Source organism: Cicer arietinum, chromosome 5 (genome assembly GCF_000331145.2).
Source record: "Cicer arietinum cultivar CDC Frontier isolate Library 1 chromosome 5, Cicar.CDCFrontier_v2.0, whole genome shotgun sequence".
Classification (NCBI taxonomy): Eukaryota; Viridiplantae; Streptophyta; class Magnoliopsida; order Fabales; family Fabaceae; genus Cicer; species Cicer arietinum.
In genome coordinates, this window is record NC_021164.2 from 60,840,162 (window position 1) to 60,863,951 (window position 23,790).

The 23,790-nt window shown below is 27.9% G+C and overlaps 3 protein-coding genes and 1 long non-coding RNA gene across 5 annotated transcripts; 2 read left to right on the plus strand and 2 right to left on the minus strand.

Moving 5' to 3' along the window:
* Positions 1-5,086: 5,086 nt before the first annotated feature.
* Positions 5,087-11,373, minus strand: LOC105852174 (uncharacterized). 2 transcript variants are annotated; one of them, XR_003473089.2, is made up of 4 exons: positions 11,174-11,373; positions 9,667-9,748; positions 6,228-6,332; positions 5,087-5,431 (listed from the first exon to the last, which is right to left on the minus strand). It is a non-coding gene; the product is annotated as an uncharacterized lncRNA (long non-coding RNA). The 2 variants fall into 2 exon arrangements; XR_001143925.3 differs by lacking the exon at positions 5,087-5,431 and having other exon boundaries at positions 5,654-6,332; positions 11,174-11,363.
* Positions 7,622-9,031, plus strand: LOC101489311 (uncharacterized). The gene is made up of 2 exons (XM_004500566.4): positions 7,622-8,072; positions 8,239-9,031. The coding sequence occupies exons 1-2, from the start codon at positions 7,854-7,856 to the stop codon at positions 8,686-8,688; spliced, it is 669 nt and encodes a 222-aa protein (XP_004500623.1). The 5' UTR covers positions 7,622-7,853; the 3' UTR covers positions 8,689-9,031.
* Positions 11,374-12,994: 1,621 nt separating the features above from the next.
* LOC101489844 (probable mitochondrial adenine nucleotide transporter BTL3) lies at positions 12,995-16,914 on the plus strand. The gene is made up of 4 exons (XM_004500567.4): positions 12,995-13,649; positions 14,176-14,479; positions 15,288-15,755; positions 16,295-16,914. Exons 1-4 carry the CDS (start codon positions 13,210-13,212, stop codon positions 16,361-16,363), a joined length of 1,281 nt encoding a protein of 426 aa, XP_004500624.1. The 5' UTR covers positions 12,995-13,209; the 3' UTR covers positions 16,364-16,914.
* A 2,237-nt stretch (positions 16,915-19,151) lies between these two features.
* Positions 19,152-20,422, minus strand: LOC101490175 (signal peptidase complex-like protein DTM1). The gene is made up of 2 exons (XM_004500568.3): positions 20,062-20,422; positions 19,152-19,738 (listed from the first exon to the last, which is right to left on the minus strand). The coding sequence occupies exons 1-2, from the start codon at positions 20,304-20,306 to the stop codon at positions 19,651-19,653; spliced, it is 333 nt and encodes a 110-aa protein (XP_004500625.1). The 5' UTR covers positions 20,307-20,422; the 3' UTR covers positions 19,152-19,650.
* Between the last annotated feature and the right edge of the window lie 3,368 nt (positions 20,423-23,790).

Here is a 23,790-nt window from a genome sequence, read left to right on the forward strand (position 1 = left end):
CGGTTGAAACTTCACTAAATAATTATATATTTTTAAATTTTAATTTAATTAATAAATATTTGTACTAAATTACACGTTTTATTTTATTTAAAATATTATCATTATTTGTGAATTTATGATAGTATTTATTAATTTTTTGTATGTTATTTTTTTAAAATAATTATATATAATACATACTCAATATATTATTATTATAACAATAGTCAAATTTTAGTGTTGAAGTCAAATAAACATATAAGTAACTTTCAAATTAATATATGACACAATCATTTATCAATGATATTAAGAATATACAGAATCATTCACATTAATATTTTGGAGAAAATCCTGGAATATACATAGAGAAAGGTAACAAATATTCGCTACCTTGTGGCTGTTCTTCAATTGTATCATTATATCTTAGAAGCTATTATAAGTTATGTTCAATATATTAGAGACCATATAGCCTAGTGTTATGGCCAATTAGGATTTTTGTTGTTATCAAATGATTCATCAATAACATCATGCCGTATTTGAATTTATATCCAACAATTAATTATTTTCACTATTAAATTTTATTATGTTTATTAATCAAGTCTTTAATAATTTTTAAGTCTTAGTTCAACTACAAATATTAATATTAATAAATTAAATATCATATATTAAATTTAAAGTACTTAAAACTTTATAATATGTGTGACTAATAATTATTATATTATTTTATCCATAAATAAAAATCATTAAAGTACTATTAGGAATCTTCACCTTAAACGAACATTAATTGGGCTCAAAGAGCTAATAATCAATTTTAATTAACGATGGATTGATCCGAATAACTGAAGTTGGAATTCTGATAATTTTCGAAGTTTTCTACCCACTCCTATACAAATAAATGACGCCTCCAATTTGGATCCCAAACTCACATGATCATGATCAAAAATCTCATATCACATAAATTGCTATCCGCTGCCACTAAAATAATCTAGAAAATTACCACCCTTTGAGAAATAAATATTTACATGGTCGTATTAAATATTCCATCGGTCCCAAAAAAAATTATTTATTTATTTCGTAAATATTAAAAAATGTATAAATAAATAAAAATTTTTTTTATTAAATATTGATACATTATTAATGTCATAAATAATAAATGTACAATGAGATATAATGTTTTTACAATTGATGCAAATACTATTAATAAAATGATATAATTGATAAAAAGTATTTAAAAATTGAATGGATCATTTATTTTAAGACAAATTCCTTTAATGAATTGATCAATTATTTTGAAGAAAAAAAAAGTAACATGTGTAAATCAAATATTTATATGGCAATTGATACAGACACAAAAATCTTGTTTCTTGTATTCTTAATTTATTGCAATGCTTTCTTTTTTAGGAGAAAAAAACTAATATTTGATTATTCAAAATATATGAAAAATCTAACTAATGTTATATTTTTAAAACACATTCAATAAATGTTCTCCGAAAATAAGTTTTCATAAAAATTTATATGATGAAAAAGTCTATTGATCTAGTGGCAAAAAAATTAGATGTTTGATTTGGCAAGTTGTGGATTCAATCTCTACTAATGTTATTAAAGAGAAACAAATGTAAATTTTTTCTAAGTGTTTAATGAATCATAAATTTTTTTTTTCTTAGACTGGGACATCATTCCTTCATTTTAAATTTTATTCAAAAAACAAAAATCTAATTTGAAAAATATATTCACTTTGTTCGTTCCACAAAGATTGACCCTTTCCAAAATAAAAGTACTCTCAAAATAATTAACAATGTCAAATTTAGGTGATATTAATTAAATTTTTTAGTTGTGTAATCAAAATTAATACTACATGCATAATTCTCAAGTCAATATGTCTTTTACTTTAAATGGCTATTTGGCAAGATAAAAAATCCAAGTTTATAGCGTTTAAGCTAATAACTCTGCTTGGTAACTATTTTTTCTTATAAGTTCATAATATTTTTTTAAAACTTATAACTTTTTTTATAAACTACTTAAACTAGTGTTTGAGTTTATAATTTATAGTATTTAATTTTTCCCTTTTGGTTTTACCCTCATTGTCTTAATTAAATTTTTTAAATATTAATTAAAAATATATTTTTTTTTTTACGTAATTTAATACATTTAGCTAATTTAATATTAATTTTACCAACCACTTCAAATTAAATCAACTAATTTATCAGTTATCCGTTATCAACTAACTTCCTCAATATTTGCTATTTTTGACAAACAAAACATAAATTTATGGTGATAGTAATTACACAAATACTTAATAAAGATAATTTAGTAAAAAACACTATTACTTCCACCCTTAAATAAATGACTTTATTGACTAAATAACAAAAATTAAAAAAAAATTAATAAGAATATTAGTTTTATTAGCATTCTCTATTGTTTTATAAATTTATCCTTTGAAAGAGTGAATTAGTATATGTTTTTATGATAGAATCACTATTTATTATAATTAACATAATTAGAAATACGTTGATAAATAAATAATTCATAAATTATGTATATCTCGTAAAAAGGGACTAATTTTTTTTAATAGAGTTCAATATTTAAAGACAAATAAAATATTATCTTCAATTTATATATTTTTTAACCGGTCCGAAATGGTCAAATAAATTAGCTATTGTATAAAATGGAAAAACCTGTGGAAGTTAACTAAGAACTAGTGCACATTAATTATTTATTTTTACCAGTCAAGCACTTCTCCATACCATAGTGCTTCATAATTGCATAGTAGTGGTAGATATGGGTGGAGGAGAAATAAGTGTGGATTTGAACAAAGGTATAGCTGAGTAGATTCTGACATTTTTCTAGTACTTCTTAGAAGTGATTAAAACCGGAAGGAAGAGGGGGAACATAAATGATGGGAAGGCAAAGTGGGTTGGAGGCATTTAACAAAAGAAAGCTGCCTATGAGAATGAAGAAGGAAAAATAAATAAAAAATGATGACCAAGAAAACAAATTTGTTTTAATTTGGTCTCAATTGAATTCTGCATTTAATTGAATTTAAGGTGGTTTAATGAAAACAGGTAGCCTTACCTGAAACTCAAGCCCCATCTCTCTCTTAATGCCTTTAATGACTTGGTAGTTGGATCCATCTTTTATTTTATTTTTCCTACTAGTACTAGTACTTCAATTTCTATAAATGTGCACAAATAATGTTTGTTAATTAATCTTGCATAGTGGAATTTACATCCTACTATTCCATCAAATACACCTCAGTAATATAGACCAAATAAACAAAATTACACCTCAGTAATTAGTCTCCATCAGTATACGAGGAAAGCGATGAAAACTTGTTTTCCTTTGTTTTTAACAAAACTTTTTTTTTTCTTCTCTTTCATCCTACTATCCCAACAATTAATTGACAACTATTGACAAAATATTTCAAGTACTCTGCGAAAATATCATATTTTAAAAAAATTAGTCTTATATATTTATTAATGTTATATAGTTGAATTATTTTTAATTATACTTTTATTTTTAATTAAAAAAATTAAATTTTTATTGCAAATTTTGTTATTGATCATATTAAAATAATATAATAATTTTTTATGTGATTTTATGAACTAAATTAAAATAATTTCATATTTAACTTTAAAAATTGTAAAATGTCTCTTTTTTAAATTTTTTTTATTTATTTATTTTTTTAAAAGTTGATTGAAAATTTATATTCTTATTATTATTGAAATCACAACCTCCAAAAAATTATTTAAAAATAAAGAGAATTTTAAATTTTAATTTAATTGATTTGAAATTAAAATTTACGACGTAAATATTTATTAATATAAAAGACTAACATGACACAAAATAAAAAATAAAAAACTAATTTAATATTAGAAAAAATATTAATTTATTATTTTCATGTATTTTAAAGGATCGCACTAACAAACTATATTCACTCAAGGTATAATTTTATTTAACACACCATAGAAAACTTAAGGTGACATTTCTCCCAATTGAGATTCTTACGGCCGCCTTATTGAATATTATGCAATCATTATAGAAGTGTGTATATATACGCATAGGAAAATGTCAAATATAGAAAATATACCAGAATTTGTACATTTAACTTTTTAAAATTTAAAATTTGGTTTTTTCAATACAAAATTTCTATTTTTGATTTCTTTAACAAATGTTTTTAAGGTCTTTGTTAAAATAGTTTATATAATCTACACAAAATTAAATTCAAAATCATTTATTTTATTTAGTTGTAATAAATTTATCTTTTAATTTTTTTCTCGTATATGTCATTTATCTTTATAAAGATTTAATACTTAAATTTCTATTTTTTTTTCCTACATTTATGTCATTTGTCTTTATAATTATTTACAACTTAAAATTCAACATATTATGATTTTTTTTAAATTACCAAAAGATTTAGGTTGTAAATTTTTATAAAAAGTTTCACTTATTTATAAGGTTGATAATATCAATATCATTAATTGAATTTATAACGAATCAAAATTAATATATCAACTTAAATTAAACGAATATTATATTAAAATAGAAGATCAAACGGTAGATCAAAACAATAAATACAAATTTATGATTGTTTTTTATTATAATTAAAACATAGGAAATATCAAACATTTTCTTATGGGTTATGTATGACAACAAAATGGATTGTAGGCGGTTCTCCACCGCCTAGACTTGTTGAAAAAATATCAGCATCACTTCGATCATTATCGATGTAAAAAAATAGATACCTATACCCCCACCACCTCTGATAAGAATCAATTTGGTTTCCTTGTCCCATCCTTGTTCACACACCTATATATATATATATATAATAATAATAATAATAATAAATAAATTAAATTGAAAAATCATTTATATAATTATGAATATAATAATAAAAATAAAATGATTTAAAAATAGAATTTTCTATAAGAAGAGATCAAAATTTAAAATATCAAATAAAATGAATAAGTATATATAATTAGTGATTCATTATATAATAATGAAATTTGATTATATACAATTAATTATTCATTTTATATAGTTATATTTGGATATTAAGGACAAAAAATTACTGTCAAAATGATAAAATGAATATATATGAATAACCCACCGTAAAAAAAATGAATAACCCTTTCAATTTAATCTTAAATGATCAAAAACTATATTTGGATATTAAGGACCAATATTGATGCTAACGTTTTTATCATTCTTTACATTAAACATTCCATAAATAATTTCTTAAAGAAAGCTTTCCATGAATTATGAAAATTAATTGACACAAATGATCATGGTCTTTTACCGTATAAGTTGGATTTACGAGACTATTGATTGTAATCTCTACCTTCAATTAACATTTTTCCAATTCACCAGAAAACTTTAACACATAAGCACATTTCAATCGGCAATGCGGTCCATATTATTCCCCTCGTCGTTTTTTTAAAGATTATTATAAAACTACCTGAACAGAAAATTCAAAAAATGTTGGTAAGGATTTGATTACAGTTCATTCATGGCCAAATTTAATTTAATTACGAAGAGAATCGGAGTTGTTTGTCATAATTTTAGTAATATTGATAATATAATAAAAATTGACATGTATAACTATGTTACATTAATTAATCTTGTTAGGTGGAGATCAAACTCTACACCTATTTGTCACTCTATTTTTTAACTTCTCCAATTCAATCACCAAATCAACTTTATATCCCTTCTCTATTACATAAGTTAAAGGAAAATGTTAACATTTGCATGAAAGGGCATGCTTTGCATTCAAACAGACAGTACATTGAAATACTTGTTACCGGGTTCAGTTGAATAGCATAAAATGACATATTTTTTATGTTACAATTAGGGAATTTTCATATTAAAGCAAAGTTGTGTAGTTCTTGAGAAGAAATGAGGAAATAATTATGGGCATGATGAAGGTGATGTCGAGGAGGGAGGACAAATGGGCAGTGGTTGTTTGGAAGATTTATTATTTGGGAGAAAGAAGAGGAACAATAAATTTGAGTTCAATATTTTTGGTAACTCATACGGACTTGGTTGGTTTAATGCGGGAAAGGGGGTGTTGAAAGCCTTTAAAGCTTGATGGGGGTGTGGTTAATAGCATAGGTCATCTATGGGTGTGTTTCGTTTTAATATGGCTGAAAGAGGGTGTTGAGAGCTTTAAAGATTTTAGTTTTCTGAGCGATCCAATTGGGGAAGTTGGAGTTATTATATATGCATTAAAGAACCATTGGCATTCAAAACTTTACCTTCATTCATCTGCTTACACACCCACATCATTAATGACTATGTCATCCTTCTTCACTTCTCACCGCCTTTCATAACTGCCAAACCTTGCCCTTTCTGCTTCGTGGCTAGTACAAGTAAAAACAAATCATATTAACAAGAGTAGACTCTTAAATTAATTCATGCTTAATCAGATAACAACTAAAATCTGATCATGAATTGTTGGTTCACCATATAAATCAAATATAGTTACGATCTCAGTTTGTTTTTTTAGATTTTTTTTTTTTATAAATAAAATTTTACTATTAATAAAGGTTCAAACCCAACATCATAGTGACCAAAACTGTACCCACCTTCTGTAAATAATTGCAGAGAGATCACAAAATCATATAACACGTTAACCGCCTATGTCCAATGTCGTGGTTATAGAGGAGGGATTTAATTAAATTTAATGCTTAGTCTATGTTCGTATTTAAACAATTTAGGCTAAAATTTTAAAAATATTTAATAGTCTTCCATGAATATAAGACTAAGGATAATCCTAGGTTTTCAAATAGTACATCCGTCTCTATGTATAAAACTCTATACTTGAGTTTTCTTGTCTCTTTTTATAAAATTGTCTTCAAATTTTAGCTACTTTAAATATTTTTTCATCAAAATATCCCAAATTATTTTATCTTTTGTTTTTTGTAGTAAGCAATAAATATTATGATGAGATAGATAAATTAATTCTCTCTCTTAAAAGTAAACATGAAAAAAATCAATTGCTAACAAATTAAATGGAGCTATCAACTTTCAAATTCTCATTATTCATATATATATATATATATATATATATATATATATTCAGGGACGAAGGTAAATGTAATTACACTAGTACTATCTGTCCCTAATTAAAATCATTTATTTTCTTTTTCACATATATTAAGAAAAATAGATAATTAATATAATGTGTCAAATTTATATGTAGATGTTCCTAGACATGAATGTATTCAATTTGACTTTCCGTTTTAAAAATAATAAATTACACAATAATTTAAAAGGATGCTTATATATTAGTATTAGGAAGAGAGCTCAGATATGTGGATGAAATTATGAACTTCCGATTTTTTATTCAGTATTTGTTTTTACTATTAAAAAAAATCACATATTTATTTTCTTTTTCACATATATTAAGAAAAATAGATAATTAATATAATGTGTCAAATTTATATGTAGATGTTCCTAGACATGAATGTATTCAATTTGACTTTCCGTTTTAAAAATAATAAATTACACAATAATTTAAAAGGATGCTTATATATTAGTATTAGGAAGAGAGCTCAGATATGTGGATGAAATTATGAACTTCCGATTTTTTATTCAGTATTTGTTTTTACTATTAAAAAAAATCACATTTAAGACTTACACTAGCTAGAAGCTCTGTAATTAATCCAAAGCCAACATGGAAACTCACGTTATATGTAAGCAAAGGCCTTCTATTTGGACCTTCTACTTTTGTGCACATTAAATTCTCCTTTGAAGTTATAGTACTACTCCAAGGGAAACATCCTATATAAACACCTAAGTCTTGTACTACATTTTATCACACCAAGAGATATACACTCACACAACCACAAGGTTTGTGGAAAACACCACCATTTGAAGCTATGGTATCCTTTTACAAAGCACTGACTGAGAGTCCAAGAACTGAAGTTCACGAAGAATTTGAAGCATCCTCAAAGAAAAGAAAATGGGAAGAACCATTTACCGAACAATTCTTCAAGGACCAAATAAATTTAGAGAAAAGGCAATCCCCCTTTGATATAGAGCCTCGTCTCGAAACACAGTTTCCTTCAAATAAATGGTGTCAATACCTTAGTATTCAGGTATGTGTTGTATACTGTCAAACATTTTAGAAAACCTCACGAAGACATTTTTTTTATCAATAGTGATACATATACACCCATTCAACACTTTATTTTCTTTCTATATCTCGTACTTTTTTTATAGACAAATATTAGTAGTTAATTTGATAGCGTATTTTATGTGCAGTCAGGGCAGATACAGTTGTGTAACACAAGACTGGATTGGACAACGAAAGAAAACTCAAAAAGAAGCCACCAATCACCTCCTTCTGATCACATGAGCTTAGACCTTGAGCTAAACTTGACATGTGAATCACAAAGGAAAAAAGCAAACAGTACTTGTGATGACATGAAGCAGAATTCTAGTTCCCCTAAGAGTTTGATTGAACATGGTGATCTTAGTATTGAATCAAACAGGTGTAAGAAAGGTTCAGGTGGTTTAACTGGTTCTCCGTCGTGGTTGTCGTCTGAGGGAGATTATAAAGAGATGGTTGCAACAGTTTGCATGCAGTGCCACATGTTGGTAATGCTATGCAAATCATCACCAACTTGTCCTAACTGCAAATTCATGCACTCACTTGATCAGAACCCTTCAAAATTCTTGAAGAGCATGTGCAGCTTTTTCTGCTCAAGTTAGGAACATGCAGATAGTACTCATAATGAAATTTTCAGCTTTATATACAGCCTGGCATGGACCAATCCTACGTTATCTATCTTGTTATTTTTTCCTTATTCTCTGCTAAATAGCCCAAGTTTGTTTATATATCTTTAGCTACAAGTTGAAAATAGTGGATTGATGGTTAATCTAGCTAGCTTCATGTACTGATACTTTGAGCGCTAGATTGAGTTCTGATAAGTGACTGCTGTAGAGACTAGCCTAGTTCATAATCATATTATGTAGATACTGGTCTTGATCATCCATATTTATCAACATTGCAACAAATGTTCAATTTGACTAATGTGATTTTTTAACCTAAAAACAATCACTTTGTTTAGGAAAATATTTTTGCTACATGTGTAGTTGATATGCTAATCTCCTTAAAATTCAAAACAACAAATAAAAGAAAAGAAAAAATGTCACGTTTGAAACAGGTAGTGTGAGAGAGAACTGAGTGTTGTGATATTATTAGAACAATTTCGCCAAAAGAGGAACATTTATAAATTATGCTTGGTGATGAGTCTTCAAACAATTGAAACAAGTAGTCTCGGTTACGTATTGTTATGGTCTTCATGTATATTTTCTAGCAAAATGGAATTTTTCCACCTTTGATATCTTCCGTCTTATAAGATTTTGTAAATAAAATTTTCTTTTTTGCTAAGATGTAATTCTATTCTCCTTCATTATGCCCTCCAAAAGCAAAAAAAATCCATGAGGTAATAACTGCCAACTATATGTTTGGATGAACATTTGTCAAATTGATCTGATTAAATTAAAGTTTGAAGTGAATAATTTATTTTTGAATGACTTTTCAACATAAGTTAAGTTTTGAATGAATTCATTCATTTTAGGATCATTTTTCAACATACTATAAAATCTAATTAATCTTATCACATTTAGTCAAACCGAAATTTGGGTGCAAAATAAATTCTGAAACTAAGTACTATCAAAACATACCAAAATTATTTTGTCTAGATGAAAATGATTTTTCACATCCCCATGGTGCATCCGAACACACACTAACTTCACTTGCAAACTCCTGCAAGAAAAATAATTCCAGAGAAATAATAAGAAAATGTGCTTCTGTATACTAAACCATCTGTTGTGGCAATACCTGAATGAATAACAATTTAACATAATACCAGTATATAACACAAGATTTAAGCTTCAGAAATTAACCAAGATCATCACACCAATCCAAAGGCCCAACAGAGACTAAATAACATCAAATTATTACAATATGGCAAATGGACCACTAGGTTTGAAACAGAAGAATGTTACAGTCAGAAGTTAGTTTTATTATTAACTTTAGACATATAAGTAGTCACCAGTGCTCTTAATCATGAAACATCACATTAATATTTAAACAAACTTTGTAAAAATAATTGTAAAATGTTTCCAATGGTTTGACACAGTTACCACAATTTCCAGCTACCCAACCATTGACCACTCTAATAATGGCTTTGCTTAAATCTATGAGTATCTTTGTACATTTACATCCACATTGAATGCATATCTATATCAGAAAAGGTAACAGGGATACACAATCCATAATCCTTACTTGATCCACTTGAAAAACCATATCTACATATGGGGTATAATTCAAAATCTCGGAATGCTGGAACCACCATGTCAGCTGCATTTAAGAAATGTTTCATCTCGTGAATCTATCTTTGTGAAGAAGAGATGAGATTTTGCTGTAATTAGCATTTCCTTCAGCTTCAGCCTAAGGGTAATTCGACACAAATGTAGCAGAGAAGCTTGCAGATAAAGCAATCATTACTAGTAGTACTTGGAAATTCATGTGTCGGTTATATCACATCCCTTAAATCAATTTATATTCTAAACTGACACATTGACACTAGTAAACCTTTACGAAAATGAATTACTTGAATGTAATCAATGTGCTACTGTCGTGTCGGTCTCCGACGACACAGAAACGTGTCCGACACCAGGACACCTTCGATTAGAGGTGCCGGTGCTACATAGAGCAACTAGTTGAATCTGTCAAGATAGAGTAAACTTTGGACCCACAAATATAAGGATCATAACTTTGTGTTTTAACTTGTACCAATAAAATTGAAGATAGTAGGTAGACACAATTACCAAATACTATCAAAGTATCTCCCTTTGAAATTTAGAAATTCAGATTCTATATCTTTTTAACTTGCAGATACTACTATACATTACAATGAACGTAGCTTATGTTGATTCTATACATATAATGAAAAATTAAGAGAGTAGAGCCAAATTAAGATACTGAAATTGGAAGTTTGGTATTGTACAGAGACAATAACAAACCCTAACAATCGACTTCAAATTAAGATTTCAGGAATCGCAAATGATAAAAAATTAATGTATCTATGTTATTCCAAGAATTATAAAATCATCATTCCATAAATGAGGTTGGTGATGGAGAGAGTAAGAAAATGAATGAAGCTGTGGATTGTGTTTGAGTCCTAACCTGGGGAGACCGAAATTAGAGTGAGGAAACAGGAATAGCAGATCAATTCCAAACCCTTGAGCAGTGCTCAATCTATTCAATGATAATCTCAAAAAAAATTCTGTAATTTCTATTTTAACACTTCCATAATAACTCTGTTTCGTTTCAACTTTTGCAGTTTGAATTGAATGAATCTATTTTATAATTTTTTGTTGAAAAAAAAGAATGACTTGTAAACCACTAAAATTGTCAAGATGCTCTGAATTTGTTATTCCGTATAAAATTAAATATAATTAAAAAATATCTGAAATTTTTATAAATTTATTCTTGATTATAAATCAAAGCAAATTTTAAAGTGATTTAAGTTTATTGAAGATTAATATTTATTCAAAATACTAACCACAATTAATAGTATTTTTTAAAAGTAGTAGTTATCAATTCTATCTATATGTATCTTATTCAACATGTCTCTTTGATGAGTTGAGTATTAATTTTGTTTTTTATATTAATTTTGTCACTATCTCATCTATAAAGTATAAATTTAATTGATTTTTAAATACCAATCTATACTAAATCATCTATGAAAGTGGTAATTTGTAGCATTCACCACCGATGTATTGTTGTCACAAAAATGATCCCAAAGAATGTGATAATTTGAACTTAATCTTGATTTTGTAACATATTTTCATTAATTTATGAATGTGCATCGATATATATTTATAGATGACGATTATGTATCGTAAGAATTTATTTGATTCTAATGAGAAAATAGAAGAAAATTTAATGAATGAGAGTGAATTAAAATATAAATATGTTTAATTTGAATGAACGGTAACAATTTAATTAAATTTATATTTGATTCAAAAGAATTAAGAGAAATTTTAAATGATTTTATAAGCTAATTTTGTTTCCTCTATTTTTCTCTCTTTCAAATGTTTTCAAAATATATAAAAGACAGAAAGATGCCTATGAGAAATTTTACACCCATCACCTCTTATCTACTTTAAAAAATAACTAAACTAACTAAATTTAAAATATTATCTCCTCTCTTATTCTCTTTTTTTAATAATTTATTTATTTATTTTTGGTAATAGCAAATGGACTAATTTAGTAAAAAGTTAAATAAGTTTTCATAAAATTTTAAAATTTGTTTTTAATCTTGTAAAAAATTATATATTTTAGTCTATGCTAAATTGTTAATTTGTCAAGTAATTAGTTTTAGTTCCTACTAGAATGTCACTAATTTTTTTTAAATAATTTTATAGTATGCATATTTAGATATATTTTTAAAAAATTCTTCATAAAAAAATGCTCAAAATTTATTGTCTAATTTAACATTTTCATTACTTTTACTTTTATCTTAAATTTATAGTGTTTAAAAAACTCATTTAATTTATTTTAAATTAAAAAATTATTGTTGTGGAATTTTTTTATAATTAAATATTTCTATAAAGATATTCAAAATATATGTTAATATCAAGATAGACTACAATTAATTGGATAAAAAATTTGTACAGACTAAAACAATGTGGTTTTTTTACAAGATTACAAATAAAACTTTAAATTTTATAGTAATTAAAAATTTATTTAACCCTTTAATATAATCTAGAGTATATTAATTTTTGATATTTGAAGAAGTGATAATTGTTATATATATATATGAGTGGTAGTACTTAATAGTTAATACTATATTGCTATTTCTATAATTTAGATACTTGGATGTTTCCACTAAAATAAGTAATTATCGTTGTAATGTCTAAACTTTAATTTACATAAAAATAAAAAGTAATTATTATAGAGTAAATGTAGACTATGGAAGCAATAGAGGGTTATAGTATAGGGGATAATGCTAATTTTTATTTTCTTGAGCTGTCGTAAATAGCAGGTTGTTGAAAGAGAAGGTGACAGCAACATTTTATTATTCATCGACGGAATTTTTCACTTCTCAGACGAAGAGAAGCTACAACCGGCTATTCAATCTGCGTTTCCAATACCTCACAAAATTGGAGTGCTTTGTGTTCGCATTCCCATAACTACTGTAAGCAATACCTCACAAAATGCCAATGCTAGAAGGGGAAATTTGCAACCAACAACTAAATCCCCATTCTCTTCCTATTTTCTTTAATCCCACTTCCTATTCTTTTTCATTCACCGGAACCGGCGGTGGATTGTTTCTCGAACCCACAATTCCGGATTCATTTGTTCGTTTCATTTCTTCAACGATTCCCGTAACTGCTTCTTCTGAATCCAATCTTCACCGGCGACGGAGAAGGGTTCCGGTTGGGTGTTTTTTGTCGGTTAGTTTGCCAAGTAGTAGTTCTACACTTCCCGTCGATCCCAAACCATACATACTGCAAAATGGCGAACACGTTTCCGACAAGGAGACAACTACCTCAGACGCTGTCGTTCGGAATAAAAAGGTTAGGTCAAGAGAACGTCATGCCGTCAATACCACTAAGCATTTATGGTCTGGTGCTATTTCTGCAATGGTTTCTAGGTATATGTTGTTTAATTTCACAATACCTATTTTTGGATGTTGCAATTGAAGTTACTTTTGTTTAATTATATTTGATTTAATTTTATGTGGAGAAGTGTCAAATATAGTATAGGGTATATCAATGCTTAAAAAAATTTCGAGATTCTAACAAAACCAATTTCACTCTCCAAAAATAGAAGGTTATGATATTGTTTGTCCTCACCACTAAGACAATGACCGAATCGATGCTGGTTTGACTATAAAATTTGGAAACTAATATTATTGTCTCAAAACTCAACTTATATTCGTTTTCTCTTGTTTTTGTCTAATCAACACCGAAGTGATCATTGTCGTAGCAGTAAGAACTGGGAGGACCTTGAACTTCTTAAATGTGGCGACATTGTCCATTGTTGATGTGTTGACTGATATATAAATATCAGTCCAATGTAGACCACATGTGACACTTCTGTACCGGTTAATGCTCCTCCATTTTTTATGATTTTATTTTGAAGTACTATCTGAACTATTGCTATATGGTTTTGATCAGAACTTGTGTTGCACCACTTGAAAGACTTAAGCTGGAATATATGGTTCGTGGTGAGAAGAGGAATATCATTGAGCTTATTAAAACAATTGCTACGTCTCAAGGGTTGAGAGGTTTTTGGAAAGGGAACCTTGTAAATATTCTGCGGACGGCTCCATTCAAAGCTGTTAACTTTAGTGCTTACGATACGTATAGAAAGCAACTACTTAAATTCTCTGGAAACGAGGAAACTACCAATTTTGAGAGGTTTATTGCTGGTGCTGCCGCTGGGGTTACTGCTACTATTATTTGCCTGCCACTCGACACTGTATGTGGTGATAATCTGAATCATGATTTTTTGTTTATTTTATGTTATCTTTAACTGCCCAACTGTATAAATTTGCGTCTCTTAGCATAAACTTGCATGTCAAAAGTAAAGCAGTCACGCAATGGAATACAAACATGACAATTATACATTGGTACTAAGCAGACTATGAATTCAATGTTGACTATGGGCTCAACAAGTAAGCTTTCAACTACTACTAATATTGTAGTATTTGTTGCTTTCGGATTCAGGAACCAAATAGTGACCTTCTAGTTGTTTGTGTCCAACATCTGTTTAGTCATCTCCAGGTCTTGGTGTGAAACTGAGTAAATGAAAAATCAACTGAACATTTAAGTTCTTAACTTTCTTTAGTTAAGGAAAAGTTTGGATTTGAATTCTTGTTGGTAATTTTAGTGTCGTGTTTAACACGTGTCTATCCATAAAACATGGTTGTTTCTTTCTCCCTGACTATCTTGCCGAGCCCCCTTGTATCCAAATATGTTTCTCTGCGGTGCATAAAAAGTTAAATAATAGGCATAAGATGTTTCACACGGACACAACAGTGTGTCCCTGTCTAGGAAATGCCAGGGTCGTGTTAGAAGCTGAAATGAGCAGATTCAAATGTTTCATATCCCCTTTGTAGTAGTTTCATAATGGCATGTGTTCTTGTAAGAAAATAGTTGTAACTGCAGTTACGTGGTATATGTATGTTTCCTCCAATTAGTGCAAGAACTTGAATCATATGTATAAAGGTTAGTTTTTTAGCTATTTGAAGCACAATTACTTGGAAAGCTTACTGTGTGCCTTTCAGATTCGGACAAAGATAGTGGCACCTGGTGGAGAAGCTTTGGGTGGTGTAATTGGTGCTTTCCAATACATGATTCGAACTGAAGGCTTCTTTTCTCTATACAAGGGTTTAGTACCATCACTTATAAGCATGGCTCCCTCTAGTGCAGTTTTTTATGGTGTATACGATATGCTAAAATCAGCTTATCTGCATTCACCCGAAGGAATGAAAAGAATCCAAAATATGCATAAACATGGGCAGGAACTGAGTGCCTTTGATCAGCTTGAGTTGGGGCCGCTAAGAACACTGTTGTATGGGGCTATTGCTGGTGCGTGTGCAGAAGCTGCTACATACCCATTTGAAGTTGTGAGGAGGCAGCTTCAATTGCAAGTCCAGTCTACTAAATTAAGTTCTCTAGGAACTTTTGTCAAAATAGTGGAACAAGGAGGGGTTCCAGCCCTTTATGCAGGACTTATTCCCAGTTTATTGCAGGTACTAAGTTCTTAACTTCTTGTCGCGCTCTAGTTATTTTATGCAGTATTCATTGATCTGTTCATATTGATTATTGATTATTCACTATATTAATTTTTAAATGTAGATTAAGGTTCATGCAGGGTGACGTTTCTATTTACTTAAAAAAATCTGAATTCCATTTACATTGTGTACTATGTGGTGGTCAGAGGCTGGCTGTACATGATCCTTCTCTAATTCTCTCAACATAGCAATGTCTTGTTTATGAAATGTTTTGATTATTTTTTTTAGGATAATTTTCCCTGTAAAATTTCGTTATGTTGATTGTATATACCAAAACAAACTATTTTATCTTTTTATCATGGGGATGTTTCTATATATTATGGACCAATAACGAAAAAACTATGTTGCTTTATGAACGTCTTCCTCTGTTCTAAATTTAGATCTTAAATAGAAGTATACTTTCATTTATTTTATTATTTCTGATTTCATGCTTCTTAAGTTGCTTTGTTCTTAATCATATAAGTTCAATAAATTTTGTTTTGATGTCCCTTTCTCAGGTACTTCCTTCAGCATCAATTAGTTACTTTGTGTATGAGTTCATGAAGATTGTTCTCAAAGTGGAGTAAGCAATGAATTGATCTTCAGTTTTATACGGATAAGAAGCAGTAACATAATTTATAAGCGAGCATCTGATATTTTTGTGGAATGACAATTTTCAACTTCAATTGCCTATATTTGATACTTGGCTTTGAGGGTGAAAACATAGTTCTGGTTTACCATTCCATACTACTGAGAACAACATCACGTATGGACAACACACATATTACCAGCAGAAAGTTTCTGGATAGGTTTTGCAGTCAATATACCCGGGCTTCAAGTCTGCAGATAAATTTAGCAGCAGCTGCAAGATCCTGATTTTATGCTTATTCCTTCTACACATTTTTGTTAACTTTTTTATATTCCATCTGGCAGTTGGTCTTGACCATTAGCACGGTCTGTCCAAGCAAGCACGTCCCTTTGCTTTAGGTAGTAACTCTTAAAGTAGCTTATCAATTATTCTTGGGCATTTCTTGCACCTTACTGGATATTCTACTTGTAAATGCATGTAATTTTGTGGTTTCACGGAGAGAGAGAAGGTTTACTCAAATCAGGTAAATAGAATTCTCACCTTACTGTTCTTTGTGTGCTATTGAGAAACTTATTCACATGTATGGTTGATGCCAAAATCATGCCGCAATATATCACAATCAAGAAAGTTCGAAAGAGCTAGGTAGTGGTTTGTTTTTAGTTTGTTGGCAGCCATCAAAATGACCAGTTATGTTTGGGAAAGGGTTTAGGAGTCAGATACAAATTTCATACTTTCTTGCCTGAGGTTGTTGTGTTCCCCTCCATTTCATGTGAAAATGTTGTTTATTTTTTAAATGATAACGTGAAAAAGATTAAAAAAAACGTTGCTGTTTCTATTATGGAAAATTTCAAAAATGAATGTCGATTATTGAAAAAGGAAAACAATGATAAGGAATCTAGTGAAACCAAAGAAAATACTAATGCGGTTATTTTTGGAGCCGCATGTTTGAAAATGTTAGATCATGTTGAGTAAACTTGAGTGCAACCTTCCATATTTGAGAATTGCACTTGTAAGGACAGAAATAACTTCAAGACACTCAATGAAGAAGATGAAACTCTTTTGTACATTAATATATGTATCAATTCTTCATGATATTAATGAAATGTTACATCCTTTATTTAAATACTCTGAAGTGTTGTTTTTCTTCATTCACTAAAAGGCATGCACCCAAAAACACGATGTCTATAAAAAGATCCACTCTCTATACAAAATTGAATACGAATTTTCTTTAGTTTATGCACTTAATATACCAAAAATTAGAGTGACTTTCCTCCAAATTAATAGAACCTCTAGGATGCATTTCATCATCCTCTAGAAAGTTCATTCATAACATCTAAATAAGTAACAAGCACACATGATTATTACAATCCAAGTCATTATAAAACAAAGAAAGAGTTATTAGTTTTTGTCAAAGATCAAGTGAGAAACGGTGTCACGGTCGAAGTTATTACTTTTCATTTTTCTTTTTTAGCGATTTGAGAAATTGATAAATTGAGAGATTACCTTTGCAAGAGCTGATCTTGTTTGCAAGATGATAAATCACTCTCTTTGACAGAGGTGATTCCGTTTTTCTTCAAAGTTATATTTCGTTTCCTTTAGTGTTGACAGAGATTGAGAGATTTGGGGGTTTTCAGAAATTTTAGGGTTTGGCGAAACTGAAAAAGGAATACAACACCCGAGACTAAGAAATGAAGACAACAAAAGCTGGAAAATGAAACTCGGGAGTGATTTGAGTATTTTAAACGGCGGCGGCAATTAACAAAAACCGCGCCAAGAACCGTCGCAATTTTGTGGTGAGGGTGGTTATTTCATAACCGTCGCATGCTAAGTGTCGTAAAAATGAAAAATTACTTGTAGTGATTTTGCCTTTCCCACTTTCGCACCCGACTAATCGGAGAAAACTCGCACCAGCCCCCGTTTTTAGCGGGTCTGAAATTTAGATTCTCATCTCTGTCCACAACGGATTTCAGGTTTCTCCGCCCACCACCCGCACCCATTCATATATATAAAATTATAAAATTAAAAATCATATCTATTATAATTAGTATAATAAAATTATTATTATTAGACAATAATAACATTAAAAAAAATACTTTTTATAGAGATGAAATTTTAGTTTTTAATATTTAAATAAATATTAAGTATATTCAATATGTGCACACCGGATGGATATCAACACACCTGCATCCGTCCCCACACCTGAATTTTAATTTCGGAGAAAATCCGCTCCCGTATCCAATCAAATCGAATTTTCCCCATCTAAATCAAAACAATTTTAGATAGGTACTCGCGAGTGCGGGTTATGTTGTCATCCCTAAAGGTAATTCATTGTTTCTTTATTCTATCTAATTCCAACAACAAAAATGGCCAAGTTTCATGTTTGTTATGGCATGCATCTTTACCCTCATTTTGTTTGACATTTGCTTCAAACTTGTGAACTAGATGAGATTGAGAACCTGCCTGTTTTATGAAAAAATATCTGCTCTAAAGGAATTTTATGTTGTTGAAGGAGAAAAAGAAGAAGAAGAAGAAATGGAATTTTTTATTTTAAATTTTACAAATTTGAGGATTTTTTATTTAGTCCTCATAAATATATTTAATTGCCAAATATTTAAAATATCATCAAACTATTGTTATGTCAAAGAATATCACGTAACTCTTCTGTTTGTCACATAAATTTTTTCTTAACAACCAATAATAGAATGATTTTAAAACTAAATTAAATTTACATAATTTAAATTAAAAAAATAAAAACTTATATTAATGGATATCATCAAAACGCAAACTTCTAGAAACAAATCAAATATTTATACCCAATGAATATATGATACACTTTATAAATGATAGTGTAACACCCCAGCCATTACCGTTTCCCTAACCACTCCTGTTGGAAATAGCGAATTTTTGCCTTGGGATTCGAGCCCTGGGGGATAAGTACCGCCTCCACACAGTCCCACTACCAATTGAGCTGCTGGCAAAAACTCGCTATTTCCAACGGAGTGGTTAGGGGAGCGAGAAGGTCGTAAGGTAGCATCGCCGTTAACGGTAATGGCTGGAGTGTTGCGGATATAGTGTATATAACAATCATAAGCAACAAATCTCAATTAATTGGCTATCTTTGAACTATCTATAACTTCTAACATATCTACCAAGTAAAGTACCTTTTGACAATCACTATTAGGGTAATATGAATTCCTCCAAATTAAATCAAGAAAAGTATAAGGAAACGAGTAAAATTGGGATTGAAAAGAATATGCCATGACTAGCACAAAAGTTGTTTAACAATTAGCTAGCTACATACTCCCACCATTTGTAAATACCATATCCATAAACAACGCTATAAGCAATCACCCTCACAGGAGAACATGCAAACCTGTTTCAAAGAAGAAGAAAAATCTATTAACAAATTGTTGAATTAACATCCATAATTCATCCATGCACCAGTTCCATCCTATGCTCTTTTGATATCCCATTTCATAACCATAAATAAATATAATTTAGTAATACAAAAAAAGTGAACTAATTGAACTCATAGAATAGATCTTCTCAAAAGTAATACCACTGCTTTGAATTAGTATTACTACTTTATTTTTGACCTTCTAATTGATAGATATGATTCATAAATAAAAGAGGTTGTAATAATTAGTATTGATTCAACGAAATATAGTTAGAAGAGTATATAAAGAGTAGTAGCACCTTAGAAATCCAGATCCATGGGAAAGAGATGCTGCTGATCTTTCTTCAACAGTAACAGGGTAAGGCCAACGAGAAAAATGACGGTTGAAATAATCCCAATCAGGTAGAAGAACACCAGAAATTCCAACAAGACCCAACACATAGGTAGCCATCATTTTTTTGAAAGAGTGGGTGCATATGCCAATTGCTAATATAATTGCTGCTAGCCAAAGTAGAGAGGTTCTTAGAGTTGCATCATTTGCCATGGTGGTGATTATTTGATTGGTGAATAACAATATTAAGAGACTTTTAATTCAATCGTTGATATGTTATTGTTATGATAATAATGATGAAATGAATAAGGGGTCATATCATATGATATCAATATCAATTACGGTAATGATGGTAAGGCATATAGTTAGACGTATGAGCTATAAATGCTAACTCAACTGTCCCTCTAAATGTTAGTAAATTTAATTAAATCATTAATGTTATTGCATCATAGTTGCCGACTTCTCGTTCCTCTTGCCCACTGCTATTTGCTTCTTGTTCCCACCTTATCAGACACCTTTAATATGTGCAAAAACTGTAACTTTTTTCACATATTTACTTTTTTTTTCTAAGTCAGTTTTCTTCTAGAAATTTTTAATTTGATTTTTTTTTTATCTTTTGATTTAAATAAATGATTTATATTTAGATTTAATTTTACTTTCTATATTTTATTTGTAATTTATCATCTAAATGCTACGATGATATTTTGTTTATCGTCTACCCATCTTGATATTGTGTGTTTGATTTCTTATTTTATTATTTTGGTTTTGATCAGAGACATATCTAGAAATTAATTAAATGAGAATCAAAAAAACATAATACTAATATTAAATAAAAATTAAATTATAATAGTTAAATACATTTAATAAAAAATAGTTAAACACGTAATGTTTATCTAAATTGTGCACATTGTTGCGTAAAAACAAGGTCATGCACGTCGCTTCTTCTTGTCATAAAATTCATCAATAATAATCATGATTTTTGTACACCTCAAATTTGTATATATTTATTATTCAACACTTATTTTCTATTTTTTTTTCTATCACATCATAAGTAAATTACATTTACCACATTATTTTTTTTATATCTTAATCTCATAATATAGATGTATATCAAATATTTTTCTTTTCCATAATGTGCGCTATAATAATAATAATAATAATAATAATAATAATAATAATAATAATAATAATAATATTATGAAAAAAAAATTGAAAAGCTTAGCACAAATACATATATACAAATTAGAAGTTAATTTAAAATTAAATACTACAAAAAAATTTGATTTACCGATCTATTGTTTTTAAAAGAAAATTGAAAAAGAAAATTATCTATCTGAGTTGTTCAAATTAATGAATTAAAAATCAAATCGAAAATTGAACCGGTGTGTTGTCTAAGTATAATTAAATTAATTAGTTTAATCGAATAATTAATACATTAAATATAAATAAATACAATATTACAATTCATAAATAATTTATGCAAGTTTTAATTTCTTTTTCTATGTCGATATATGTCTAATTCAATTTGATGAATTACTTCAAACAATTAACTAGTTTGAAAGAAACAATCTATGTAGTTTTTTTTTTTTACTCTCAGGTAGTTCTATAATAGTCAGTATGTTTGGCAAATGGTCTTGTTAATTTAATATTGCTCGTATTCTTTTATATTAAATAGTAAATATAATAAATCTTCCAATGTATTGTCTTGAGAGTTCAACTAAAGTAACTTTTTAATCTAAGAATTCCTTTCCAATAGAACAGAAGTTTTCCAATTTGATCCATTTACTAACATGCGCTATAGTGCTACGTACACAAACACATTGAATGGGCAGTACTGATAATGTCCCATACTGAAACATTTAGAGGAAATAGTAGGCATTCGTACAATAAATATTTGTGCAATAATTTTTTTAAATTATTTATGTGAATGTTACTATAATATCTATTAAAGTTAATTAAATTAATAATTTTAATATATTTATTTAATTTGGTTCTGATGATTAAATAAATTATTTTTATAATAAAAATAAAAATATTTATTTTAATTAAAATTATAATAAATAACATCATTTTAAAATAAATTAAAAAGAAAAAAATTAAAATTTAATAATATTAGATCTTAAATATAATCAACTTTTATTTATGGATAATATGTAATTGAACTATTAGCAATTTAATACGATAATATCAAAACAAATTAATTTTTAAATATATTATAGAAGTCTCTTTCAAGAAAATGGATATAAAAATGTGCTAGTGCCATTTTCATCTTCAGTCATGCGGCAGTGCTTTCTTTTTTCTTTTTCTCTTCTCTAAAATAATTTTTAAAAATTGAATAGTCAAACGGATTTTTATTTTTATAATCTTTTTAAAAGTTTATTTTTAAAACTAATTTATAAAATAATTTTTAAAAATAAAAAATGAGAAGTGTTTCAAACTGGCCCTAATTTTTAAATATATTTAAAAAATAGTGCGCTTTGCAAAAACTGCGTCCGATTCAACGGTTTATCCGGTTTTGTCCAATTCTTAATTTGATCAAGTTTTTATTACATTAATTCAAGAAGGATGAAAAATTTAATTTTGATTGGAAATTATTTATAATATAACATATTATTTAAACATAGTACCCATGATTAGAAAAAAATAGCATACACATGTTATAGACTTTCATTTCAGTTTCGCTGATACTGCTATAGAACAAGAATGGGAGAAAAGTCACCGGGGTAGCGGGTGGGGGCTTATCCCATGCTATATAATTTGTCTCGTTTTAGATTAATTTTGATTCATTGTGATTAATAATTTGCACTTCTTAATATTACAAATATAAATATATAAGTATTCAAATCATTTGTTATATCTATAAATATTTTATTATTTTCTTCTGTTAATTTAGATACAATAAGTTTATTTAAAAATTTATCTTTTTTATTTTAATGATTTTTATATGTATGAGAAAGAAGAATATTAATTAGATGATAATTGAAAAAAGAAAATATTATAAAGTAAAAATGAAAGTTATTTTGAGATATTATTTTTGTTGTTAAAACAACGTGCATTTTTTGGAAAAAAAAATATTTTAACAAATTATTAAATGAGTTTAATTTCAACATATTGATATGTAAAAGAATTTACACATTCGAAAAATCATAATTAATTATATAGATGACTTTATAAATAGTCATAAAAAAAAAATTTAAATATTATTAATGATTTAATGATCGTAATTGATTGACAATATAAATATTTTTACATTAATTGTGTATATAAATTAAATTTTATTAAATATAGATTAAATTCATAAAAATAAAAAAATAAATATAAGTTAAATATCCAAATATATAAATTAAAAAAAAAGTAATTTACAAAAAGTATTTTTCGACAAGTATAAAAAGTTAGTAACCAAAAAAGTTAATTTAAAATGTACTAATAAAAATAAATCAGACATGATAGTCTTTATAAGAGAAACACAATATTTTTTTTAATTATGACAATGTTAACGTGGCTTTCACATGTCTTTGCTTTGACAATGTGGACAAATTGGTTCTTATAAGAGAAACACTATCTTTATCCTTTATTTTTAATAAATATCTAAATATAAACATCATTTTAATTTATTAATTGTATTTAACATTTTTTCTTTATATATATTCCCTATTAATATTAAAAATTTATGAAAAATCAAATTTAATATATTGAA